This window comes from Panthera pardus, unplaced genomic scaffold (genome assembly GCF_024362965.1).
Source record: "Panthera pardus isolate Hobbes unplaced genomic scaffold, ASM2436296v1 HiC_scaffold_6, whole genome shotgun sequence".
Taxonomy (NCBI): Eukaryota; Metazoa; Chordata; class Mammalia; order Carnivora; family Felidae; genus Panthera; species Panthera pardus.
Genome location: NW_026526991.1, coordinates 20,455,583 through 20,475,998, shown reverse-complemented (window position 1 = coordinate 20,475,998; position 20,416 = coordinate 20,455,583). Strand labels below are relative to the sequence as shown.

The 20,416-nt window shown below is 40.1% G+C and overlaps 1 protein-coding gene across 6 annotated transcripts in view; it reads left to right on the top strand.

Moving 5' to 3' along the window:
- ANO4 (anoctamin 4) overlaps nucleotides 1-20,416 on the top strand; it is a 418,329-nt gene that overhangs the window by 347,545 nt on the left and 50,368 nt on the right. For all 6 annotated transcript variants that reach the window (XM_053894722.1, XM_053894723.1, XM_053894720.1 and 3 more), the window contains 3 exons: nucleotides 12,204-12,284; nucleotides 15,065-15,207; nucleotides 17,995-18,159. In XM_053894722.1, the coding sequence (XP_053750697.1) occupies nucleotides 12,204-12,284; nucleotides 15,065-15,207; nucleotides 17,995-18,159 (389 nt within the window). The remainder of the gene's footprint in view (nucleotides 1-12,203; nucleotides 12,285-15,064; nucleotides 15,208-17,994; nucleotides 18,160-20,416) is intronic.

Sequence of the window (20,416 nt, the reverse complement as noted above, 5' to 3'; positions counted from 1 at the left end):
ACACACCATGAGATCATAACCTCAGCCAAATTCATGAGTATAGGACACTTAACCAGCTGAGCCACCCAGGAGCCCCTACTTGTTTTATGTGATCTTCCTATGTTTGTATCAATCCAGATTTCCATCTGATGTCATTTCCTTCTGCTTGAAGAACTTCCTTTAAAGTTTCTTATAATGCAAGGCTGTTAGTGATGAATTTTCTCTGATTTTTAAGGTCTAAAAATATCTTTGCTTCATTTTAACTTTTTAAAGATATTTTGCTGGATGTAAAATTCTAAGTTGAAAGGGTTTTCTTTTTACCTTTAAATACATTAGAGCACATGTTCTCAATTCGGAGTTATTTTTGCCTCTCAAGAGACATTAGACAATGTGCAGACACATTTTTGGTTGTCACAACTGACAGAAGGGAGTGCTACTGGCATTTTGATCTAATGCATAGAGGCCAGGGATGCTGCTAAACATCATACAATGCACAGAACAACAATCCCCACCCTCAAGGAGGAATTAAATGTTCTAAGACATCGTTGATGTTGAGTTTGAGAAACACTGCTAAATTTATAATCTTTCTTTTTCTGAAGTCACATGGCCTATTTGAGTTTCTTTTGGAAAGTCATCTGACACTTCTATCTCAGCATTCTCATCTACAAGTGAAGATTAAAGTACCACTAACATATGGAATGTTTTGATGTAGAATAATGACTTATATTTTCAAAACAGTTGACACAATGTCAGTTGTGTCCAGATTGAAAAACATTGCCTTAAGGGATGCCTTTCCATCGTATGAAGGCTTGCATAGTCTTTTATAAGATGTTGCTGACATTCTTTTTTTTTTTCTATAAAAGATTTTCCTCCTTTGTATCTGCTTTAAAGATTTTTATTTTTTATTCTCAGGAATTTTATTGAGATGTGTTTTGGTGTCATTTTCTTTGTCTTTCTTATAATTAGGGTTCATTTAATTTGGATCAGTAATTTTGTAATTTTTATCAAATTTTTAAATTTTTCCAGAATCATATTGTCACAGTCTCCGATTATGTGAATGTATGCTAGACCACTCAATACTGTCCTACAGGTCACTTAATGCCTTGTTCACATATTCCAGTCTTTTTTAGTCTTTGTGTTGTCTATACTTTTTGGATTGTTCCTATTGGTTTGTCTTAAGGTTCACTGAATCTTCTGAACGGTCTAATCTGTTAATTCTATCCAGTGTATTTTTCTTTCCATAACTTAGATTGTCCATCCCATATCTCAGTCAGTTGGGTCTTTGTATGCCTGGTATTAGTCTCCTCATTGTGTTCATGTTTTCATCTCCCTTCTTGACAAAGTATACTTATAACAGTTGTTTTATCATCTTTGTTCTATCATTTCTGTCAGTTCTGGGCTGTTTCCCTGGGATTGATTGAATATTCTCCTGCTTATAGGTTTTATTTTCCTGCTTATTTGTATGTCTGGTAAAATTTTTTAAATGTTCATTTATTTTTGAGAGAGAGAGAGAAGGGAAGGAGGGGGTAGAGAGAATATGTGAGTGGGTGAGGGGGAGAGGGAGAGAGAGACAGAAAATCCCAAGCAGGCTCCACATTGATGGGATAATGCCGGGCTACAACTCATGAACCATGAGATCATGACCTGAGCCAAAATCAAGGAGTCAGACTTTTAACCAACTGAGCCACCCAGGCACCCCTGTCTGGTGGTTTTATTAAATACTGAGAAGTGTTGAATTTTGTTTTTTTGTTGTGTTTCCTTAGCGTTGGACTTTATTCAGGTATGTAGTTAACTTACTTGCATCCCAGTTAGATTCTCTTGAGATTTATTTTTAGCTTGTTAGGATAGATCCAGAGACCCACTACTAGGAGACAGCCTTTATGAGGCCTCTCATAAAATTCTATGTGTTGCAACATCTCTGTACTCTGACTAGTGAGATGGTAAACTTCTTTTAGCCCTCTGTGAATTCTGAGGATTCTTTATCTACCAACAAGCCACCTCATGTAGTTTCACCCCATGCATGTCAAGAGCAGAAGGGACTTCATTGCTGATACCTTGATCTTTCTTTCAATATTAGCTCCTTTCTCTCTGGTACTGTGCCCCACAAACTCATGCCACTTCACTTTCCCCACTCTAATCTCTCAAGCTCAGTAATACCACTAGGCTTTGTTTGGGTTCCTCCACCTGAAAATGGCCTCCAAACAATGAGCTGGTGCCATCCTAAAGCTTACCTCAGTTATTTTTCTCTCAGAGATCACAGTGCTGCACTATCTGCTGTCCAGTGCTGAAAAAAGTTGTTTCTTATATTGAAGCAGTTAGTCCGATGGGTAGAAACAAAAAATCGCCGTCACCTGTAGCTTGATGGCTTTTTAGAGAAGGGAAGCATACACTCAGGCAGGGCCTCAGAGAATTTTGGTTACTTTGGAAACCTGCCATTATCCATGGTGTCTCCTCATTTTTACCAGTTCAGAAACACTGTTGGAATACCCAGAGCTAATTGCACTTGGACAAACAGACACCTCTTATAAACTCTGCAAGCACTAGTACATTATCCAGAATATGAAAATGCAAGTATATTATAGAGAGTATTATTTTATAATGACCATCTAGAGCATTTTCTTCCTGTATCAGGATACTTAGGAAGCTAGATTAATCATTATATGGTGTTTGAGCTTGGAAATCAGTGCAGCTGGCAAAATCCCTGGCACATCAAAAGAGTGCAATTAATAACTGTTAAATGAATGGAAGAGCGACACAAGAACTATTTTTTTCTGCTGAATTAGTCATCTTTATTCCATTTCAAAAAACACCCCTAGAGACTGGTTTATGTCAGGACACCCTTCTAATATCCTTCATTAGATCAAACTCTGCAAAATTTATATTCTTAGACCCTTGTTTTTCTTAACTTACAGGTTGACTATCTGGATACATTGACTTTCTCCAGAAAGGTTCTAATACCAATAATTAAACTTCAACTTCTTAAAATATAGTCACATTCCTGTTTTTCCTGGATCCTGAGATTAACCTTATCTTGTATGTTGGGGAGTTTCACAAATTCTCTAGTCACTTGTTTACATTCACTTGCATTATTATTGCCAATGACCCACCTCAGATGTTGCAAATTAGCAACCAATAAAAATACTCTGGTCGTCACCAATTTTAAAAATATACAAATTAAGTATTACTTTGAAACTGAGATAGTTCACATGAAGAAACTTTGTGGCCAGATCCTCAAACTTTTGAAAAATTTGAAAATCTAGCCACAGTGTAGTCAATGGAAACTGAAGAACACCTACCACTTCATATGGTGCACACACACTCCAACTGGTCTCATTCCCTACCACTCCCAATTGTGTGGTTTACTCTTGTAGGTTTTGTAATGATCTGGTCATTTTAGCATTTGAGTTTGTGACTCCTCACTAAGCTCATTCAATATGTGTAGATTTTACGAGTTAAGTTCTCAGGAGATGACCTCATTCCTCTACTTCTAAGTTCTTAGGAAGCATCCTTGTAACTCCTCTGTACCTTCTCCAAATGAACATTCTCAAAAAGTTATAAAGGACAGAGATAATTAAATCTGTTAGTATTATCCATTTCACTTTTTAAAAAGAATGAAATTAGAATTTGGAGAAAAATGACTATGTGTATGAAGGAAGTTCATTCTAATTTCCTAGGAAGAGAATCACGTTAACCAGTTTTCTGAAAATGCTTTGAGTCATCAGACAGAAGGTCGCTTTTCTGAAATAAAAATAATTCTTTCCTTTCCCTATCTACTGCCAGTTTTATTGCTGACCACAGTTCATTTCTTGTTTTTATACAAATATATAATAATCTTTTGACAAGTTAAGGAAGGAAGTTAGACTCTAGGATGTTTAAGCCCTTGTTTTTCTCAAAAAGATAAGTAAACATGCCTTTATAATTATATTGTGGCATTAGACACAATTCTCCTCTGGACTTCCAGGGTAGAAATTTTCAAAATGAAGAATCAAATTATGCCTCTGAATACCTGTTATGTTACCAAAGGGCAAATACTGGTAGCATGTATCCCTAGAAGCTTTGGGAATAAATGTGGGTTTTTTCAGGTCTACAGAAGAAAAGAATAGATCTACAGGAAGGATAGAGATTAATGCCAGGCTCTCACAGTAAAGCTATAACCCGAGGTATGGTACTTTGGTTTTTATAACTGTTTCAGCAAAGTGATCCTATGGTTTCAGCAAAGTGATTTCTTTTTGGCTCTTCTTGATTTAATAGAAATTAGAAGTCCCAGATTAGACTGTGACCTTCTAGCTAACGGACCAGATAGCATCCCTGGCTCTTACCCTAAATGTCAGTTGCTCCTAATCATTGTGATAGCCCAAATAACCCTGCTATGGGTTGAATTGTGTTCTCCAAAAAGATATATTTAAGTCCTAGCCCCCAGCACCTGTGCAAATGACTTTACTTGGAAATAGGGTCTTTGAAGACATAATCAAGTTAAGATAAGGCCATAATGGATTCCCAGTATGACTGGTGTCTTTACAAGAAGAGAAAATGTAAAGACAGACACAGGGTAGAATGCCATATGAAGACAGGCAGGGATATTGGAACAGTGCCTTCACAAGCCAAGGGATGCCAAAGATTACCCAGGCGCTAAGAAGAGAGGCATAGAAGATGCTCTCCCTCAGAGCCTCCAGTAGGAACTAACCCTGACAACACCTGATTTTGGACTTCTAACCTCTAGAACTGTAACAGAATAAATTTTCTGTTTTAAGCTCCGCCCCCCCCCCCCCCCACAAAAAAAAAGGCATATTAGGGCCAAATCCCAGTTCTGTCTTTTACTAGCCATGTGACTCCTCTTCAACCTCAGATTTCCTATTCATAGGATGATGAAAATAATACTAACCTGGACAGACTTTTTAGAAAATAAAACATAGTACCTAACATGTAATAAATTTTTACTGTACAGTGACTAAATAGTATAGTATTTCAACCCTGTTATGGAACCCAAGGTATGCAGCTTAAAGGAGAGATTTTCCTGCATAAGACTCTCTAAATCCCTTAAGAAGGTGACAAAAAATAGAAACTCAGTGGGTTTTTTCTTCCTATTTGCAAAATGTTTACCATGGTTATACTTTCAAAAAAAAAAAAAAAAAACCTGTATCAGGATGACTAAAGTTAATTGCCAAAATACACAAAAAAACAAAACCTAGATGTTTAATAGAACCCATGCACATGAAGCTCAACCAGGTGTTTCTGGTTGTCAGCCTTCTATGTGGTCATTTAAGTACCCAGGTTCCTTTTATTTTGTGGCTCTATCCTGGTTGGGATCCTTAGAGTCCTCTCCATTCATCCCTCAAAAGGAGTAAAGAAACATAGAGATGATAAACTTACTTCCTAATTATTTAGTCCCAAGCTGACATATGTCACTTCTACTTCCTTTCCATTTTCCAAAACTTGGCTACATCTAACTGTAATAAAGGCCAGGAAATGTAATCTAACTATGCCTAGAAAGATAAGAAATGGTTCTTGGTAAATGCATAGAAGTCTGCCACAAATTGATTTGAAATTGATAACAAGTATTCTATTTAAAGAAATGATCATAACATGGCCCACAGAACACTGTTACATCCTTTTTGTGTCCTTTATGAGCTCATGTGACAACCTTCTCAACTGTGTACAATTCCGAGCCAATGGTGTTCTGCTATATGAACACAAACCTACCTGAACACTAACCTTGACCCTACTGGTACTTAAAAGGCAGAAGTCTCAGATTTTTCTAATGTGTCAACTAATGTTGTGAGAAGATTGTTATTTGGGATTGATGTTAATACCTCAGATGAGTTTCATTTGTGGGTAGGTTAGATAGTAGTACAGAGTATTACAAAGTAGAAAAGGGAGAGAAAAGAGCATGCAAAAGTCTGTCTTATAACTAAAACTAATAAAGCTTTAGATATTGTGGCTTGATACTGCCCCTACCTAAAATCTGTAAGGGAAGTAACTCATAAGTTTTTTTTTTCATCTTTGTGCTTCATGCAATGTCAGTGATTAAATGGGAGAAGCATGCCAGGCTGGCAGATAGCTCTACGTGGTCACTCAGGGACTCATAGTCCTACAAACAAGTTGTTGGTCATCCTCCAGGCCTTGGCATCATTTGCATGGTCTCAGCTGAGTCTCTTGGGTTCCACCTATCCAAAAGGGTAAAGAGAATATCTTAAGATATCGACAGGCAGGTGACATACATCACATTACTTCTGTTCACACTCCACCAGTGAGAAGTGTTCTCTGGCCATATCTAACAGCAAGGACATCTGGGAAATACAATATAATGGGCAGCCATGACATCAGCAGCAGTCCTTTTACTGTGGAACAAGGCAAGAATGCGTCTTAGAGGACAATAGGTAGTCTTTGCCACAGGGTCCATGCAACCAAATAGTGAGAGTGCTAATTAGACCAGAATGATATTATATTTCAAGGCAAAAGAGAAACAGAAAAGTTTCAACTTTTCATCTTAGGAAGTTATTATTTATTTAACGGACACTGATGTATAAAAATACTCACAAGATATAGTTGCATATTTTTCAAACATATACCATAATGCCTTAAAGGTTTAGACAAATAAGAGTAATTTGCCATATTATTCTCATTTTCATGACAACATGTCAACTGTACATTTACTGTGCCTCTGTGGGTTTAGTTACTGTGATGAACCCTGGGGATATAAAGATAAAGACAGCAAAGATTTAGCCCTTATTGTCAAGAAGCCCACAAGCTAGTGGTAGAAACTATCCAATTTTTCTATTGTTTTTTAAGTGGTGAATCCTGTGCTCAGCACTGACCCAGAGTTATCTGCACAACTCAGCATGGGTTTAGAGAAGGTTCAAAGGGAGTGGTTGCAGAACACATAGGGACAAATCTGGAAGCAAGAGTAGGAGTTGGCTAAGTAGACTCAAATAGGGAAGAACATTATAAGCTGAAGAAATAGTGTGGGCAAAGCTAAGAAGGTTATGCAATAGCTCAGGTGTGAAAACTGCTGGTGAGTTAGCCTGGAGTCTAGGGTGCAAGTTAGGGCAGAGAGAGTTAGGCACAGGCAGGGTCATTAGGAGCCTTGCATCCTGGGCCTCTGTAGTTGGTGTGGCTCCTTGACACCCAGGAAAACTGGTCATACCTTGTTTTAGAAAAACCATTATCTCCATAGAAAGATAGATAGGAATCTAAGGAGTTCAAATGCTAGAAGTAAAGTTAAGCCTTCTGATGCTTTTAAAAAAAAAAAAGGAGATATTTTTAGACCAAATTTTTATAGGAAGGATTCCGTATAGCAGAGTTTTAAGTGTTTTGAGGATCAACCCATAAAATAAATAATACTTCTTTTTTTTTCAATATATGAAATTTATTGTCAAATTGGTTTCCATACAACACCCAGTGCTCATCCCAAAAGGTGCCCTCCTCAATACCCATCACCCACCCTCCCCTCCCTCCCACCCCCCATCAATCCTCAGTTCTCAGTTTTTAAGAGTCTCTTATGCTTTGGCTCTCTCCCACTCTAACCTCTTTTTTTTTGTTCCTTCCCCTCCCCCATGGGTTTCTATTAAGTTTCTCAGGATCCACATAAGAGTGAAAACATATGGTATCTGTCTTTCTCTGTGTGGCTTATTCACTTAGCATCACACTCTCCAGTTCCATCCACGTTGCTACAAAGGGCCATAGTTCATTCTTTCTCATTGCCCTGTAGTACTCCATTGTGTATATAAACCACAATTTCTTTATCCATTCATCAGTTGATGGCCATTTAGGCTCTTTCCATAATTTGGCTATTGTTGAGAGTGCTGCTATAAACATTGGGGTACAAGTGCCCCTAAGCATCAGTACTCCTGTATCCCTTGGGTAAATTCCTAGCAGTGCTATTGCTGGGTCATAGGGTAGGTCTATTTTTAATTTTCTGAGGAACCTCCACACTGCTTTCCAGAGCGGCTGCACCAATTTGCATTCCCACCAACAGTGCAAGAGGGTTCCCGTTTCTCCACAGTGGAGTGTTAAAGTCCCCTGCAATTACCACATTCTTATCAATAAGGTTGCTTTTGTTTATGAGTAATTGTTTTATATATTTGGGGGCTCCCGTATTCGGCGCATAGACATTTATAACAGCTCTTCCTGATGGATAGACCCTGTAATTATTATATAATGCCCTTCTTCATCTCTTGTTACAGTCTTTAATTTAAAGTCTAGTTTGTCTGATATAAGTATGGCTACCCCAGCTTTCTTTTGGCTTCCAGTAGCATGATAAATAGTTCTCCATCCCCTCACTCTCAATCTAAAGGTGTCCTCAGGTCTAAAATGAGTCTCTTGTAGACAGCAAATAGATGGGTCTTGTTTTTTTTATCCATTCTGATACCCTGTGTCTTTTGGTTGGTGCATTTAGTCCATTTACATTCAGTGTTATTATAGAAAGATATGGGTTTAGAGTCATTGTGATATCCATAGGTTTCATGCTTGTAGCGATGTCTCTGGTACTTTGTCTCACAGGATCCCCCTTAGGATCTCTTGTAGGGCTGTTGTAGTGGTGACGAATTCCTTCAGTTTTTGTTTGTTTGGGAAGACCTTTATCTCTCCTTCTATTCTAAATGACAGACTTGCTGGATAAAGGATTCTCGGCTGCATATTTTTTCTGTTCATCACCTTGAAGATCTCCTGCCATGCCTTTCTGGCCTGCCAAGTTTCAAAAGAGAGATCAGTCACGAGTCTTATAGGTCTCCCTTTATATGTTAGGGCACGTTTATCCCTTGCTGCTTTCAGAATTTTCTCTTTATCCTTGTTTTGCCAGTTTCACTATGATATGTCATGCAGAAGATCAATTCAAGTTACGTCTGACGGGAGTTCTCTGTGCCTCTTGGATTTCAATGCCTTTTTCCTTCCCCAGTTCAGGGAAGTTCTCAGCTATTATTTCTTCAAGTACACCTTCAGCACCTTTCCCTCTCTCTTCCTCCTCTGGGATACCAATTATGCGTACATTATTTCTTTTTAGCGTATCACTTAGTTCTCTAATTTTCCCCTCATACTCCTGGACTTTTTTATCTCCCTTTTTCTTAGCTTCCTCTTTTTCCATAATTTTATCTTCTAGTTCACCTATTCTCTCCTCTGCCTCTTCAATCCGAGCCGTGGTCGTTTCCATTTTATTTTGCATGTCGTTTAAAGCGTTTTTCAGCTCCTCGTGACTGTTCCTTAGTCCCTTGATCTCTGTAGCAAGAGATTCTCTGCTGTCCTCTATACTGTTTTCAAGCCCAGTGATTAATTTTATGACTATTTTTCTAAATTCACTTTCTGTTATATTATTTAAATCCTTTTTGATCAGTTCATTAGCTGTTGTTATTTCCTGGAGATTCTTTTGAGGGGAATTCTTCCGTTTGGTCATTTTGGATAGTCCCTGGAGTGGTGGGGACCTGCAGGGCACTTCCCCTGTGCTGTGGTGTATAACTGGAGTTGGTGGGCGGAGTCGCAGTCAGCCCTGATGTCTGCCCCCAGCCCACAGCTGGGCCCACAGTCAGACTGGTGTGTGCCTTGTCTTCCCCCTCCTAGGGGCGGGATTCACTGTGGGGTGGCGTGGCCCGTCTGGGCTACTTGTACACTGCCGGGCTTGTGGTGCTGGGGATCTGGCGTATTAGCTGGGGTGGGTAGGCAAGGTGCACGGGGGCAGGAGGGGCAGGCTTAGCTCGCTTCTCCTTAGGTGATCCACTTCAGGATGGGCCCTGTGGCAGCAGGAGGGAGTCAGACCCGCTGCCGGAGGGGTGGCTCCGCAGAAGCACAGAGTTGGGTGTTGTGCAGAGCAAGCAAGATCCCTGGCAGGAACCGGTTCCCTTTGGGATTTTGGCTGGGGGATGGGCGAGGGAGATGGCGCTGGCGAGTGCCTTTGTTCCCCGCCAAACTGAGCTCTGTCCTCCCAGGGCTCAGCAACTCTCCCTCCCTTTGTCCTCCAGCCTTCCCTCTTTCCGAGCAGAGCTGTTAACTTATGACCTCCCAGATGCTAAGTCCCGCTTGCTGTCGGAACACACTCTGTCTGGCCTCTCCGCTTTTGCAAGCCAGACTCGGGGGCTCTGCTTGGCCAGTGTGCAGCCCCTCTGCCCTGGCTCCCTCCCGCCAGTCCGTGGAGCGTGCACCGCTTCTCTGCCCTTCCTACCCTCTTCCGTGGGCCTCTCGTCTGCGCTTGGCTCCGGAGACTCCGTTCTGCTAGTCTTCTGGTGGTTTTCTGGGTTATTTAGGCAGGTGTAGGTGGAATCTAAGTGATGAGCAGGACGCGCGGTGAACCCAGCGTCCTCCTATGCCGCCATCTTCCGGCGATCCTCCAAGAAATAATAACTTCTTAATCAAACATATAGTACTGAGTGCTATAGTAGTATAAGACAAAAGAGATATATTAACAACAAGCCAGCTTCAAAGGAGACAAAGAGGAAAATGTGAACTCCGATGTAGGGCAGCATATAACTGGAGACAATCAAAGTACATTGGGCTCCTAGGGCTGTGAGTATTTAGACAAAGCGATTTAAATCATGGAATAGTAAGGGTATGGGATTTAAAAAAAAGGGGGGGGGAGGTTATGAAATTGAAGCTTTTCCCTGAAGGAGACAACCTAATATTCAGTTATATCATAGTTCATGGTAAGAAGTTCTTCCTCAGATGCAGATTCCTCAGATGCAGAAGCAGATTCTTCCCCAGATTCATTTTCACACAAAAACGCAAAAGATTGGCAATTGTGCAAGCAACTAACTTCTTCTCATCCTCCCAAGTTCTAGAATGGAAGGGAGGAGAGGATTATTAGCCACAAAAGGGAATTCCTTGTTAGAGTTTCTCTCTCCTCCATGCAGAGTTCAGCACGTACTGGGGGGAAGAAAGGTGGTGGAATATTTCTGACAGCCACTGGTTTGTCTTAGAAGTCAGTTCCTCTGGGTGAGAACCACAGATGCGTTGGTAGGTTTTGGTGAGAGTAGCAACAGCCAGGAAGACAGATTGGATATGTATCCTGTGGCCTTAGGCTTTTCAGAATTGTCCCCCATCAAGCCTCTCTGAGGCCACAGAATACAGTCCTGACTTTTAATGAAGAATAACCACATATTCAAGGACTGGCTGCTTTTTCTCTTCAAGACCAGGGGACACTCCGGAGACAAAAAAAAGAGATAAAGTCTTTAGCCAGTGCCATTTGCTTGAGAGTCCAGAGGACCTAATAAAAGAATTGTCCCAGGGACCCCATGCAAAGACAAGATAATTTGGTAAGGCAGAACAAGTGTAGAGAAAATAGTTAACGTAACAGGCCTGCTTTAGAAAATCCTGCTCACCAGCTTGGCTCTTGGCCCTTGCCTCTGTAATTCTTAAGTACACAGCAAGGCGAGAGAGAGAGATCTACCAATTCTGTGTCCTGGGTGCCTCTGTAATATCCTTAGTTGCATTCATCCTCAAAGTTTGAGTGTGTGTGTGTGTGTGTGTGTGTGTGTGTGTGTGTGTCCTATCATTTAGCTTATGACTTCCAAGGCAGCAAGATTATGCCTTGATTAATTTTCTCTCCTGTCATTGTATAATGCTCAATAATTGATTTTGGCAGATAATTTTTAACTGAATTGAGTAGAAAGTTACTTTGGCTGAATGAGGATAACCTCCAGATTTCCCTGGGTGGAAAGGCCAGCTACCCCACACCTCGTTGAAAAAGGTTCTTAGAATTTGCACACTTTTTCCTTTAATGTGACAACCAAGAAATAGTTTGGAGAAAAAGGGTAAAAGAGCTTCTTTGATTATAACAGCAAAATACATTTTACATAGCTATTGTGGTGAGGACGATTTGGCAGACAAGAAATCACTGCCAGTCAAATCCATGTGAACTGCTAAGTTTTATTTTTGCTTTTATGCCCCTACCTGCTCCTCACTTTTAAAAATAAATACTCTTGTCAATAAGAGAGATGCTGGTAACCTAGTTTTCTGTATTCTTGTATACCAGGAGCTTTGTCATTCTAATAAGTCTGTTCTGCCTCAACTTGGAAATCAGCTTAATATAATTCTAAATGAAATAGCTAATTTTTCATTATGTTTGACACAAACGTAGTAATTCTCAGAAGTGGTCCTTGTTAAATGGGGGTTAGCTAGAAATTCTGATATTCAAGGATGCTTACACAAACAACTGTCATTCTCTGCAATGACTTCATTATTCGGTGACAGTTAACAGCATTGTTTTATTCAAAAACGTCTTTGTCTTTCTCTGCTCGTTCCAGCAACAGTTTTCCTGGAGTTTTGGAAAAGAAGGCGAGCAGTAATTGCTTATGACTGGGATTTGATAGACTGGGAAGAAGAGGTTTGTATTATTTACCTCAGAATTTTTCAAAAAGCCAATCAACAAACACACAGTCCCCCTGAGTATATCACTCTATGCTGACAGAAGTCAGGTTTCTTCACAAAGCATTTCAATACCTGTCTTTGCAAAAAACTTCAGGTAGTATAAAAACTAGCAGAATTTAAAAGAAAAAAAAGACACGGTGCCTGGATGCCTCAGTTGGTTAACCATCTGACTCGTAGTTTTGGCTCAGGTCATGATCTCACAGTTTGTGAGTTCAAGCCCTGCATCGGGCTCCAAGCGGACAGCATGGAGCCTGCTTGGGATTCTTTCTCTCTTCCTCTCTCTCTCTCTCTCTCTCTTTCTGCCCCTCCCCCCTCACTTTCAAAATAAATAAATAAACTGACAGAAAGAAAGAAAGAAAGAAAGAAAGAAAGAAAGAAAGAAAGAAAAAACATTTTGATTGCAAAGCATCACTTGTAGGTAGAGACATCAAAATAATTAGTAGTAAGATTTGTTTAGTTTTCTTAAACAGTATCCATTTTCTTTACTTCAGCAGAGAGTATTAGTTTTACAACTCTAGGTACATGGAAGCAACCCTCATAAGAGAACTCCAAGGAAATGTTTCTCTGAGCTCTCCAGAGCCCTGCACAGTGCCCAGAGCTGCACAGACTCAGAAGTATGACCTCAAGTTGGTGAACACTGAGCAGAAACCACTCCTCAAGAGGCCTCATTGGTAGAAGCGGCTAAATGCCTCTTATTCTAGCCTGTCATGCTCAGATTGCTGTGCAGAAAAGCCCCAGCTTGCTACATGACTTCATGGATAACCCAGGGTAACCATTTGCTGGGGCTGCCATAACAAAGTACCACACACTGAGTGGCTTAAACAACAGAAATTTAGGTGCTCACATTTCTGGAAGCTAGAAGTCTGAAATCAAAGCATTGACAGAGTTGATTTCTTCTGAGGGCTGTGGGGGAGGGATCTGTTGCAAGCTCCTCTCCTTGGCTTGTAGATGGCCATGTACTCCCTATGTCTTCACATAGTCCTCTCTCTGTGCATGTCTGTGTCTAAAATTTTTTTTTTATAAAGAAACCAGTCCTATTGGATTAGGGGGCCACTCTTCACTTGACCTTAATTACCTCCGTAAGAACTCTGTCCAAATACAGTCACAATCGGAGGTACTGCAAATTATGGCTTCAACAAATGAATTTGCAGGGGTTGGGAGCAGAGACACAATTTAGCCCATAAAACCCAGAGACACAGGTCTGGCTCAGTGATTGGCCTCAGCCTCTGGATAATTAACTGGATAACAGTGACTCTTAGATGACACAGCCTTATAAACTCAGAGTTTCCCAAAGAAGCAGAAGATTCTAGGTCTGTTCTGTTTATATCCTCAAGTGTAACTGCCTAAAATAAGTAAAAGAAGGCAGAACCTATTTATCATTGTATCTCCCCCTGTCCTTCCCCATTACCTGCCCCTGAGTGAAGGCCAGCCTTGGGCTTATTCTGCAGCAGGAGCAAGGCTGCCCTTCCTCCTACACAGGCAGGCTACTGCCAAACTCTGCCCAGTATCCATAACCACTCTTCAGTCAGCTCCTTCTTCACTTTCTGTCTCTCCCTCCATCGGAGTCTTGAGCATTTCTTTCTGGATTAACTCAATCTCCATTTTATCAGACTTGCCACTCATTTTCCCTCCTCTTGCAAGACATTCAAATAGAACAGGTACTTAATTAACTGGAACCACTTCAGGATACCCTCTTGCTGATTTCCTGTTTCTAATCCCATAATTGCTTTTTAGTCAGAAGCTTTTCACATTAGATGGGTCTCAACTAAATAAAACAAAGCCTCAGCTTGATTTCAAATTAGAGTTGCCTTGATTTTAGCTGGATTTGAAAGATGTTTACCTGCTATTCAATACCAATTAATACATTTAAAATCTACTGATTAAAGGTGAATGACTCTTATAGGAGCTTATTAAAAGATAGATTCACCATGTTTTGGGCTGCCTCAATTGAAAAAAAAAATTTTAAGATTTTTAAGTAATCTCTATACCCAATGTGGGGCTCAAACTTACAACACCGAGTTCAAGAGTTGCATGATCCACCAACTGAGCCAGCCAGGAGCCCCCCCCCCCAAAAAATGTTTTTGTAATTGTAGGAGGAAACTAAAAATTATATTGCCATTATAACTCACAACATGGATTGTGGACACTTTGGTGTTAAGAAATTTTCTTTGTCCTGTGTCTGTCTCATTCCCTGGTAATAAAAGTAAAAGCTTAATAGTTATTTCATACTACTAGGGACAAAGAGAAATGGTCCCTTTTCTCATTCTGTTTGTTTCTTCTAGCACAGCTTAATATGATAACAGAGGCACTTAACTATTAGTCTAAATTATACTGCCTTGGGGAACCTGGGTAGCTCAGTCAGTTAAGCTTCCAGCTCTTAATCTTGGCTCAGGTCCTGATCTCATGGTTCATGAGATTGAGTCCCCATGGAGCCTGCTTGGTATTCCCTCTCTTCCTCTCTCTCTGCCCCTCCCCTACTCACATGCACACTGTCTCTCTCAAATAAACTTTAAAAAAATAAAATAAATTACACTGCCTTGATGATAATAAGTCTAGATCATCATCCTTTAGATTTTCTTCAAGTGGCCAATTTCCAAACATTTAAACCTGGGTCTCTGAGCTCACCTCACTGATTGATTAGTGTGGTAGCTGTTGATTCAGTTTTACAGTAGAATAAAAAAGTTTTTTATTGTGTGCATATCTCTCCATTGCATAAAAATATGTCTGTTTGTTCTTTAGGAAGAAATACGGCCCCAGTTTGAAGCCAAGTACTCCAAGAAAGAGCGGATGAATCCCATTTCGGGAAAGCCAGAACCCTATCAGGCATTTGCAGATAAATGCAGCCGACTTATCGTTTCTGCATCTGGGATATTTTTTATGGTTCAAAATTTTTCTACAAAACTCTTTGTTTCATAAAGTACAAACCTATAGCGTGGTAACAACAATAATCATAGCAGGCCTTTGCATAATTCCACAAAACATTTTTACACATTCTTGCTGTGTAATACAGTGACTCCGTGAGGTGGTTGGAGATGGTACTGCTGTCCCCAAGTCACAGATGGAGCAACTGAGACTCCAGAAGGTGAAGGGCTTGTTCAGAGTCAGCCAGTAAATAACCCAGAGCTCCAGTTCTTTCTGCTCGCCTCCCTATTCCATGCCGAAAGGAAGTAAATTTGAGATAGGACCTGCAGCAGTGTTGGTCAGGCTTTTTGCTTGTCGTTCCTGCGTAAGAAATACATTATCTGTCATGACCCAGTATATTCTGTGCCAGTAGATGTATAGAACTAGAGTAACTGAAACAATGCTCACCTTTGCAATATGCAGTGAACACTGATTTTTCGTTTGTTTTACTATGGTCTTTTTTTTTAAATACCAGCTATAACCCCCTAAAATTGATTTCCAGATTCACTAATGGTTCTGTCAATTTGAAAAACACTAACTTGAACCTGCATTGTTGACTTTTCCTAAAAAGAAGTCATTCAGTAATCAGCTTCGACCCTGTTAATTACTGAACAAAACTTACTCATATTTTCCAAAATGTCATTTTAGAACAGTAAGGGGTTATTACGATTCTCCTCTCCTCTTTTCAAATAGTAAGTGTGTAAGTAAGTATCATAGATCATTATATCAGGAAGAACAAGATGACAGCAAATCTAGACACTTGACCCCCTTTTAGCCGGAAATAAACTGGGAAGATGAAAGGGTAGGCAGCATGCCCAGGAATCTCTTGGCTCAGACCAAGATTCAGATCCATATCTTTCTACAGACACTGCTCTGTAAGCAGTTGTGCCTGCCTTGCCTTCCATAAGCAAAGTCATATTTACCGTCTTGTTTTTTAAGTTTCTTATAAGATCTATAGATGTAGAGTAAGGACTCAGACCTGACTTCTGACTGAGTCCAACAAGCTCTCCATTCCACCACATTGCGACCCTTGTCTGAAAGTCAATGTAGATTTCACCTATCTTCCCATCCATAGCTCGAGGATTAAGATGTGGGCAGTTGTTGTTGTATTTTGGCCAGTTGCAGCTAAGGTTCATGCCCCAGCTTTTAGAGCATGTCACCTATAGGAAGCCAAAATAAGTTTTAGTAAAACAGAGGAATGCTTTTATAAAGAAAGCAGTCTGTAACTCAGCAACGTCCATCCTGAGTCCCAGCTTAAAGTTTTAATAACTAAGTAGGTTAAGGTCTTTAATATATTGAATCACCTAATGAAAGACAAAAAACTTTTTGGAATCTCAGATTCCCAGTAGATAGAAGACATGTCATATTTTTCTCAAATAGAATGAAATCTTCAGAGAAAGATTCCTCATTTCAGTGTTTATAAATGATTAATAAAAGATTATGTACCTATCACGTAGTTGGTGTATTCAGCAACAAATAGCTGAACACTTACTGTGCACCTGTAATTAAGTTAAGGTGCCATGGAAACCGTGGTATGCAAAACAGATGCCATACCTGCCCTAATGGAAATTACAGTGGCTCCCCCCCCCCCACCCCTTTATCTGCAGTTTTGCTTTCTAGGGTTTTAGTTACCTACAGTCAACCCCAGGCCAGAAGCAGATAATCCTTCTGACTTATCTTCAAAAGGTCAATAGTAGCCTAACAGTATGTTATAATGCCTACATCATTCACCTCACTTCATCTCATCACACAGGCATTTTATCATCTCACATCATCACAAGAAGAGTATAATACAATAAGATATTTTGAGGGAGAGAAACATTTATATAGCCTTTATTACAGTATATTATTATTTTATCATTAGTTACTGTTAATCTCTTACTGTGCCTAATTTGTGAATTAAACTTTCTCATAGGTATGTGTGTATAGGAAAAAACATAATATATACAGGATTCCATACTGTCTGAAGTATCAAGCATTCACTGGGGGTCTTGGAAATATCCCCCACAGACAAGGGGGGGTAGATAGTGTACTTTCTAAGTGGTGGAAACTGGCAATAATCAAACTGACAAACTATTAGAAATTATAAATAGGCTACTAAAAGAAGAGTATAGGCACCATGTAACAATTACAAAAAAGTCTGGAGGGCATGAAAAGCTTTAGTTATGAAGTGGTTCTTGAGCTGAGGTGTGAATAATGAGTAGGTGTTAACTAGGTTGCTTGTGTGTGTGCACATATGTGTGTTTGGCAGGGGAAGGGGGTAGGTCAGCATTTTAGGCAAAGGAAATGGTCTTGAAGAATAAGGGTGCTTAGCCCATTTGAAACAATGAGAGAGGTTCTGGAGTCCCTAGACAGAAAGGAAAATGGCCTTCAACGAGGTGGAGAAAGTCTTGCAGGCCACCATACAGACTTTGCTTTTATTCTAAGAGTGAAAGAAACCAATAGATTTACATAGAAGAGTGACATCATAAGATTTCCATAATAAATATGCTCAATCTGATATTCTGCTAATGTTACTCCATAGCTTACACAGTTAATCAGCTTTCAAGCACTATGATTTTTCTATTTGAATAACAAAGAAAATACAGGCAAGAGAAAGTAATAATCACAATAAAAAGCAAGCATTTTGTTGCGGTTGCTTGAGTCAGTATCACCATTGTTTTATAACCTTTTCTCATTTTCCAGGGGTGGGATTTTACAGTGGTGGGAACCCTTTTCCTGAGACATTCTACCGAGGTGCTCACGGGGTCTCTATCTTCTTGCCAGATCTGCGTGGTGATCGCGGCCGTGTTCGGGATCGTCATTTACCGGGTGGTGACGGTCAGCACTTTCGCTGCCTTTAAGTGGGCGTTAATCAGGAATAACTCTCAGGTTGCAACAACAGGGACTGCCGTGTGCATCAACTTCTGCATCATTATGCTGCTGAATGTGGTAAGTGAGCTGCACGGTAACTAGCCCAATGGTTAAAATATGTGGCCTGCAGTTTTCTGCTGCTGCTAAAAGGGACCCAGCTTCAGAGGGGCCAGCCTGTCACGTGGTGCTGATGGCTGGGCAGCAAACTGCCTGGCATGCGGAGGATTGAGAAGGATTGAGTCAAATCTAGGCTCCAGGATTTTTTAGTGTAAGATTAGCCAAGGCACTTGCTCTCTCTGAATCTTAGTTCCCTTCTTTACCCAATAAGATAACACTGTGTATATACGCCTTGGGGAAACTTAAAGAAAGAAGATACTTTAAAGGCCCAGCTTAGAATCTGTAACATAGCTCAGAAGTGTTGGTTCCCATTTCCTTTTGATTCTGAATGATAGAAAAGTGTTCAGTTTCCAAAGCATTCCTTGGAATAGCCCTGCAAGGGGATGGCACATGTAACTTGTGTTAATTTCATGCTTTTTTCAGTTCTGTATTTCATCCCAGATGTCTCCTTAAACCCCAAATTTATACATCCAACTGTCTGCTCCATTATCCTCCCCAAACCCCCTATCCTCCCTCCAGAATCAGCCCCTCCACAATCTCCCCCATGTAGCTGCTCAGGCTGAAAACCTTCAGCATTACCCTTGATTCCTCTGTTTCTCTCACTGCTTCCAGAATTTGATCGCTTTTCACACATTTCCAAGTCCCACCTTGGTCCAAGACCCCAATATCTCCCTCTTGGGCTATTGCAGTGCCTTCCTAACTGGTCTTCCCGGCTGCTAGGTCTGCTCCTTCAGTTAGACTCATCACAGCAGCTGGAGTGAGCTTCTTACCTGTAAGCCAGCTCCTGTCACTGCTCTGTTCACCATGTCTGATGGCTTTCCTCTTGCTCAGAATAAAAGTTCACATCTTCATGTGGCCTCCAGGACTCTTCTTCTGGCCCCAGTGACATCTCTGACCTTGTCTTCTCCCTACTCACCCTGCTTCTCCTGTTCCATTTGTTCCCTGGATGTGCCAGGCATGCTCTCACCCTAGGCTTTTTATTTGCTCTTATCTCTGCCTGGAATATTCTTCCCTATGGGGTCTGCATGACTTACTCCCTCACCTGCTTCAGGTATTTGTTCCAATGTCACTCTTCTAATATAAGGCTTCCATGGTCACTCAGTTTTAGAATTATAACCACTCCTGCTTCTGACAATTTCCTATCTCCTTACCTGCTCTGTTTTTCTCTGTGGTGCTTATCACCACATAATATGCTTTTTAAAACTTATTTTATTATCTGTCTTCTCTATTAGAATGTAGGCCTATGGGGGCAGACACTTTTGTCTATTTTTTTTTTTACTGTTTTTATTTTCCAGTGCCTGGATCAGGGCCTGGCACATAGTAGGTTCTCAGTAAATTGTTGTTGTTATTTGCAGAATGAATAATATTATTTGCTGACATTGTTAGATTTGAAGTCAACCTATACATAAAAATCCTGACATTAGAGATTTGTGGCAGGGGGTGAATAAGATAATGTATTTGGAGTGCCAAGCACAGTGTTAGGCATGGAGTAGCTGTTCAATTAATTATGGTGCCCTCCCCCTTAATTATATTGCATCTTAAATCTGGGCCATAATGCTGAAATGCTCTCATCATTAAAAAAGGGTTTTCCAAGGGCCAAGCAATTTAATACTGTTGCCAATATTGTTTAATCTGCTTGGATTGTAGTTTCTAGTTCTTTAAACAATTCTAAATTCTATAACCAATATACTCAGAGTGATCCCTAAGAGAATTCAACCCACCCAATATTGAAAAACTTCACTTATGATTCTTAAGTGAATTAGTAATCACTGAGCTAATAAAATGTAGGTGATTTAGTATTATTACTGCTACTAATATTACTATTATTATTGTTATTAATAACAGGAACTTGGAGATTGAGAATAGATATGTGGTACCCCCTGGCACTCCCTCCTCTAGGACTTAGCTGGTCTCCAAGTTAATTGTGGAACATACACATTGTGAAGGGGAGTGATTCATAGTGAAATTAAACAAACAGCCAGGGCAGTGAAAGATTCTATGTCTAGGTAGTTTGCAATGACTTAAAGCTCTCTTTTCTCTAATGTCTTATTAAAATTTAATTTGTACATCTTAATAAATTCCTGTATACATGTAATGAGTCTATAAATACATGGTTGCTCATACATTTTGAGCAGATACCAATGTTGTCAGTGTAACACTTTGTTTAACTAGAAATCAGTTACCCTGCAATCTCTACTTCATGAGACACACCAAGAAA